This window comes from Taudactylus pleione, unplaced genomic scaffold (genome assembly GCF_031769625.1).
Source record: "Taudactylus pleione unplaced genomic scaffold, aTauple2 ptg000006l, whole genome shotgun sequence".
Classification (NCBI taxonomy): domain Eukaryota; kingdom Metazoa; phylum Chordata; class Amphibia; order Anura; family Myobatrachidae; genus Taudactylus; species Taudactylus pleione.
In genome coordinates, this window is record NW_028284409.1 from 299,929 (window position 1) to 307,446 (window position 7,518).

General features: G+C 50.3%; 1 protein-coding gene across 1 annotated transcript in view; it reads left to right on the plus strand.

Annotated features, from left to right (window-relative positions):
• Positions 1–506, plus strand: part of TMEM244 (transmembrane protein 244) — a 53,493-nt gene extending 52,987 nt beyond the window's left edge. The window contains exon 6 of the mRNA XM_088451279.1: positions 412–506. Coding sequence (XP_088307405.1) covers positions 412–506 — 95 coding nt within the window. The remainder of the gene's footprint in view (positions 1–411) is intronic.
• The last annotated feature ends 7,012 nt before the right edge of the window (positions 507–7,518 follow it).

A 7,518-nucleotide genomic window follows, 5' to 3' on the forward strand; every position in this document is an offset into this window, starting at 1 on the left:
CTGGTGATGTCAGTGGGGCCATCCCCAAACAGCAGGCATTCCTTCGGGCAAGCCACCCCACCTGCCTGCCTACCAAACGGGGCGAGCTGTCAATCACCATCGACAGCTCGCCCCTTTGGAGCGAGACCCGGAGCGACGGAGCACCAGTCACTAGCTGGGTTTCACGCATGCGCACGTCGGAGCCGGCTTCGTCGTGCGCATGCCCAGGGGGCATGCACTCAGGCCCCTAGAACACTGTGTGCTGTGATATAGAACTAGGTATACATTATCTATATCTCCTCATGGAGATAAATCCATTTATCAAAGCTGACATGTTTGTGTACAACAATAAATATATTCTGTGATATTTAACATTTATCTTTGTCAACTATCTTACAATGTAACAAATGTCATTTTCTTGTCTGTATTTAGGTATTGGTTTGACCACAACGATATGTGGAGGACAAATCCTGGCTTATCTTCTCTACAAAGACAACTTCATCTATCCAGATCTTGAAGATTTTTAAGATGGCCTGAGATATGCACAGTATTCTGCATACAAATGAAAAGTGCTTACTTATGTTTTGTAAATTATGTTTGTTTTAAGTGTTTGTTCCTAGGTACAGTATATAGATGTTTTTATGTGAATGTTTGTTTAATGATTTTATATATATTCTAAAATACAAGAATTAGGACATTCTCAGGTTAAATTGTTTTGTTAACAAACTATTTCTAAAAATTAGTTTACCCTAACCTTATGCCTGGGGTAACATTCTCTGCACCTCTGGGTTTGACTAAATGTAATCTCCATAACATTTGACCCAATTTGTAGAACTACAGTGCATCATACTTGCCGACATTCAGCTCCCTCCTTCCGAGAGGAGGCTGAATGTCAGCTTACAGCAGGAGGCGTGGCCGCACGATAATGCTGTTGTGGGGGTGTGGCCAGTGTGGGCCGGGGGCGTGGCTGCGAGATTGCATCATCGTGGCTCCGCTCCTTCTTCATAATTCCTGAGTAAAAGTCGTTGTAAAGAGAGGGCGGGGCCACAATGACTCGATTCAGCACGAATTACATCACCGGGCCCCCCTGCTGCGGGGGTTTTGCTATTAACTCTGCGGGGGGTAGGGAGGGATGGCGGCTTGCGGGAGGCTTGCCTGCCTTCCCGGGGGGGCGGGAGCGGCACCCGATAATCGGGAGGCTGCCGACCAAATCGGGAGGGTAGGCAAGCCTGCAATGCATTCATTATGTTATGCCTCCCTCCCTCTGTGCCATATTATTTCTTCAGACTGCCTATGCATTGCAGATTATAACAGAGAAAATCAGGCAACCACATGACGCCCATGTCTGTGGCCATATACGTCCTTAGGATATTCACTCTCTAAAGGGACATGAGTTTACTAACTCCCATGTAGTCTTGTGTACCCACCCTTTACCTCCCGCTAAGTGGTGTACCTCATTTTTAAATCAGTGCCTCCACCCAAGTATGTCACAAACGTGGAATTTGGGAGCTGTGTTCCCGGACTGGGCCTTGGATCTGTATTATTTGGCGCAGACGCTCGCTGGAGGAGGCTTCGCTTAATGAAGTTTCTTCGCATGAGAGGGTGCAGCGAACTGACAGGAGTTTGAGGAATGCGGCAGTAACGAGATAGCTAGGAAGCTACGTGGAGCGGCTGGATAGCCTAGGGTAGACGTTGGTAGCTGAGTGGCTATGTGGCGCGGCTGGTTAGCCGTGGGTAGACGTTGGTAGCTGAGTGGCTACGTGGAGCGGCCGGATAGCCGTGGGTAGACGTTGGTAGCTGAGTGGCTACGTGGAGCGGCTGGATAGCCGTGGGTAGACGTTGGTAGCTGAGAGGCTACGTGGAGTGGCTGGATAGCCGTGGGTAGACGTTGGCAGCTGAGTGGCTACGTGGAGCGGCTGGATAGCCGTGGGTAGACGTTGGTAGCTGAGTGGCTACATGGAGCGGCTGGATAGCCGTGTGTAGACGTTGGTAGCCGAGAGGCTACGTGGAGCGGCTGGATAGCCGTGGGTAGACGTTGGTAGCTGAGTGGCTACGTGGAGCGGCTGGATAGCCGTGTGCAGACGTTGGTAGCTGAGAGGCTACGTGGAGCGGCTGGATAGCCGTGGGTAGGCTACTTAGCTAAACTAAGAAACTAGTTGCACTGGCAACTTGTGTGAGCATTGGGGATCCTTTTATAGTGGACACTGGGAGCTGACAGGCTGAGGGAGAAGGAGAAGGCTCCTCATTGGTGGAAGTGGGGTCACATGGGCAATCCAAGATGGCCGCGCCCATGGACCGGAGGACAGCGCTTCCTGGAGGTAGTCAGCGGTGAGCAGGAGCCGGCGTGGGAGCAGCACAGCAGCGGGAGCCGGAAGACAGCGCGGGTCAGCGCCCGCACAGGTAAGCGACGGGGTCTGATTCTGGGGTCTCCAGGCCGGCGTGTGACAGTACCCCCTTCTTCAAGAGTGGCCACCGGACACTTCCTTGGTTTATGAGGAAATTTCACATGGAACGCTTTGACCAGACGGGGTGCATGGACATCGGAAGCATTTATCCAGATTCGTTCCTCCGGACCATAATTCTTCCAGTCGATAAGGTATTGAAGACGGTTGTATCGACAACGGGAATCTAAGATTCTGTCAACTTCGAACTCCTCTCCCTGCTGTGTTTGAACACTAGAAGCTTTAGGCAGGACCTTCTGAAATCGGTTTAAGACTAGTGGTTTTAAAAGAGAAATATGGAAGGAACTTGGAATGCGAAGAAATGGAGGAAGCTTTAACTTGTAAGCCACAGGATTCAGGACTTTGATGATTGGGAATGGACCAAAGAATCGCGGAGCAAATTTCATCGAGGGTACTCGGAGTCTTAGGTTTCGGGTAGAGAGCCAGACCATATCCCCAGGTCGGAAATTTGGAATCGCTCGTCTTTGGCGGTCAGCAAATCTCCTGTACCGGGCTGACGTTTTAGTCAGAGAGGAACGAACCTTTTCCCAGATGTTGGAGAATCATTGAAGGGACATTTTGGCCGCAGGCACATCTAATGTGGGAAGAAGAGGGAAATCTGGCACTCGAGGATGTTGACCAAAAACTGTAAAAAAAGGAGTTGATCTGGTGGATGTGTGATAATGATTATTGTGGGCAAATTCGGCCCAAGGAAGAAGTTCAATCCAGTCATCTTGGGAGGAGGAGACAAAAGTGCGCAGGAACTGTTCCAGGTCTTGATTGACCCTTTCGGTCTGACCGTTGGTCTGGGGATGATAAGCGGTAGAAAATTTGAGTTTTACCTGAAGGGCTGAGCAGAGTGACCTCCAGAACTTCGCTACGAACTGTACTCCCCTGTCGGAGATGATCTCTTGAGGAAGGCCGTGGAGCTTGAAGATCTCTTTTATAAAGCTCTGGGCGAGTAGAGGTGCAGACGGAAGCCCAGTAAGTGGTACGAAATGAGCCATTTTAGAAAAACGATCCACGATAACCCAAATTGTGTTGTGGCCCCGAGATGGAGGAAGATCAGAGATGAAATCCATAGCTAGGTGAGTCCATGGCTTAGATGGAATTGCAAGAGGTTGGAGTTGACCGTGTGGAACCCGCCGAGGTATCTTGTGTTGGGCACATTTGATGCATGAAGACACATAAGACCTGACGTCCTTTTTCATCGAAGACCACCAATAGGACCGCTGGATAAATTCTAGGGTTTTATCCATACCCAGGTGACCAGAGAACCGGGAAGCATGAGCCCAATGCAGTAAACTCTTGCGGAGTTCCGGAGCGACGAAAGTCTTCCCAACCGGGGGTATAGAAGATAGTTGAGTAGAGGCGAAGGAAGCGGAATTCAAGATTGGTTGGGGCTGCTCCATGGGTAGATCAGGGTTGCTCGTAATGGAACGGGAGAGTGCGTCGGCTTTGAGGTTTTGTGAACCGGGGCGATAGGAGACTTTGAAATTAAATCTGGAGAAAAACATTGCCCACCGGGCTTGACGAGGGTTCAAGCAATTTGCAGATTTAAGATAAAGGAGGTTCTTATGGTCAGTAAAAATGGTAATGGGGTAATGAGCTCCTTCTAGAAGATATCGCCATTCTTCGAGGGCTAGTTTCATGGCGAGTAACTCTTGATCTCCAATGGTGTAGTTCCTCTCTGCAGGCAAAAACTTCCGGGAAAAGAAACCACAGGGATGAAGTTTTTCATCTTTAAATCGCTGGGAAAGCACTGCACCGACACCTTCAGAGGATGCGTCCACCTCCAGGATAAAGGGCCGGGTGGAGTCTGGTTGCTTTAAGATGGGAGCGGAGATGAAGGCTTGCTTAAGAAGTTGAAATGCAGAGGTAGCTTCGACGGGCCACATAGTTGGATCTGCTCCCTTGCGGGTGAGGGCTGTAATCGGAGCTACCAGAGTCGAGTAACCTTTTACAAACTTGCGATAGTAATTGGCAAATCCTAGGAATCTTTGTATGGATTTTAAGGAAGAAGGAAGAGACCAATCAAGAATGGCTTGTAGTTTTGACGAATCCATTTGAAGGCCTGTTCCGGAGATAATGTATCCCAGGAATGGTACACTTGAGACCTCAAACAGACACTTCTCTAATTTGCAAAACAGTTGATTGGACCGCAACCTCAGAAGGACTTGTTTGACCTGGTCTCGATGAGTTTGGAGGTCTTGAGAAAAAATCAAAATGTCGTCTAAGTAAACGACCACACACTTGTACAAGAGGTCCCGGAAGATTTCATTGACGAAAAACTGGAAGACGGCCGGAGCATTACAGAGGCCGAAGGGCATAACGAGATACTCGTAGTGCCCATCCCTGGTGTTGAAGGCCGTTTTCCTTTCATCGCCTGGACGGATACGAATTAAATTATAGGCTCCTCTTAGGTCGAGTTTGGAAAAAACTGTGGCTCCCTTGACTCTATCAAATAACTCTGTAATGAGAGGAAGAGGGTAGCGATTCTTAATAGTTATTTCATTAAGACCCCGGTAGTCAATACACGGGCGCAAGCCACCATCTTTTTTTTTTACGAAGAAAAATCCAGCCCCTGCTGGAGATGTGGAAGGTTGAATGAAGCCTTTATTTAAGTTTTCCGTAATGTACTCCGACATGGCCTGAGTCTCAGGGAGAGATAGAGGATAGGTTCGGCCCCTAGGAGGATTCTTCCCGGGAATCAGATCTATGGGACAGTCCCAATCACGATGGGGAGGTAACAGGTCTGCGCTCTGTTTGCAAAAGACGTCCTGAAACCCATCGTAGGCTTTGGGCAGTCCTGTAGAATCCCGTACAACGGAAGATCTGATAGGTATTACCCACTGAAGGCAACCTTTGAAGCAATTGGAACCCCAGGAGATTATTTGCATGGTGGTCCAATTGATTTGAGGTGAATGTCTCTGTAGCCAGGGTAATCCGAGGACTAAAGAATGAGAGGCTTTGGGAATCACTAGGAAGGATAGTTGTTCGGAATGGAGCACCCCAATGGTAAGTTTAAGTGGTGTTTTAGATGGGTGATGGTTCCACTAGAAATGCGACTACCATCGATGGCGGTTAAAGTGATGACTCGAGGCAACGCTTCCATGGGGATTTGATGCTTCTGGACAAATTCAGTAATGACAAAGTTCTCTGCCGCTCCGGAATCCAGGAGAGCTAATACAGCTTTGGAACCTCGAGGACACTTTAAATGAGCCTGGATGGTGGAATCAGACTTCCTTTGTGATTCAATGGCAACTCCTAACTTAACCTCTCTTTCATAAGTTAGGAGGAGGCGTTTCCCGGATGAATGGGACAAGTTTTAACTAAATGTTGAGGAGATCCGCAGTACATACAGAGGTTCTGCCTCCGCCTTTTCTGACGCTCCTCAGCCGATAAATGAGAGCGGTTGACCTGCATGGGTTCTTCACCCAGAGGAGGAGAGGGTAAGCGGGAAACTGGACGTGGCCTTCCACGATCAAATCTGCCTCTTTCCAAGGCACGCTCTCTGTGACGGAGATCCACCTTGTTGCAGAGGGAGATTAACCCATCCAAACTGGTTGGAAGGTCACGGGAAGCCAGGTCGTCTTTGAGCCTTTCAGAAAGGCCACTCCAGAAGGCAGCGATGAGGGCATCCTCGTTCCAATTGAGTTCTGAAGCCAGAGTCTGGAACTGGACTACGTATTGGCCGACGGTCCTGCTGCCCTGACGGAGGCGTAGAATATCAGCTGATGCGGAGGTGGTTCTTCCGGGTTCATCAAAGATTTTGCGAAATGTAGCAACAAATTCGGGGTAGTTGGAGAGCAGGGGATCCGACTTCTCCCAAAGGGGCGAGACCCAATCGAGTGCTTGGTCAGAGAGTAGAGAGATGATATATGCCACCCTGGTTCTGGCCGTCGGAAAGTTGGCGGATTGTAGCTCGAATTGGATTTCACATTGATTTAAAAAACCCCTGCATAATTTGGGGTTGCCATCGAACTTGCTCGGAGGGGAGAGCTGAAGACGAGCAGGAGGTAGAACCGGAGGAGCAGGTGACACCACAGGAGGAGAGGCGGCTTGGGAGCCAGCGGGAGCGGGATGAGCCAGTAAGGACTGGATGTTGTCCAGGCGTGACGACATATCTTGGATAAATTGGATCAGCTGAGCCTGAGAGGTCTCCTGTCTTTCCAGATGGGATAGTACATCCTGCGAGGCTTCTATCCCAGATCCTTGACCACTTGCCGAGTCCATCTGGCCAGTGCAAACTGTCACAAACGTGGAATTTGGGAGCTGTGTTCCCGGACTGGGCCTTGGATCCGTATTATTTGGCGCAGACGCTCGCTGGAGGAGGCTTGGCTTAATGAAGTTTCTCCGCATGAGAGGGTGCAGCGAACTGACAGGAGTTTGAGGAATGCGGCAGTAACGAGATAGCTAGGAAGCTACGTGGAGCGGCTGGATAGCCTAGGGTAGACGTTGGTAGCTGAGTGGCTATGTGGCGCGGCTGGTTAGCCGTGGGTAGACGTTGGTAGCTGAGTGGCTACGTGGAGCAGCCGGATAGCCGTGGGTAGACGTTGGTAGCTGAGTGGCTACGTGGAGCGGCTGGATAGCCGTGGGTAGACGTTGGTAGCTGAGTGGCTACGTGGAGCGGCTGGATAGCCGTGGGTAGACGTTGGTAGCTGAGAGGCTACGTGGAGCGGCTGGATAGCCATGGGTAGACGTTGGCAGCTGAGTGGCTACGTGGAGCGGCTGGATAGCCGTGGGTAGACGTTGGTAGCTGAGTGGCTACGTGGAGCGGCTGGATAGCCGTGTGTAGACGTTGGTAGCCGAGAGGCTACGTGGAGCGGCTGGATAGCCGTGGGTGGACGTTGGTAGCTGAGTGGCTACGTGGAGCGGCTGGATAGCCGTGTGTATACGTTGGTAGCTGAGAGGCTACGTGGAGCGGCTGGATAGCCGTGGGTAGGCTACTTAGCTAAACTAAGAAACTAGTTGCACTGGCAACTTGTGTGAGCATTGGGGATCCTTTTATAGTGGACACTGGGAGCTGACAGGCTGAGGGAGAAGGAGAAGGCTCCTCATTGGTGGAAGTGGGGTCACATGGGCAATCCAAGATGGC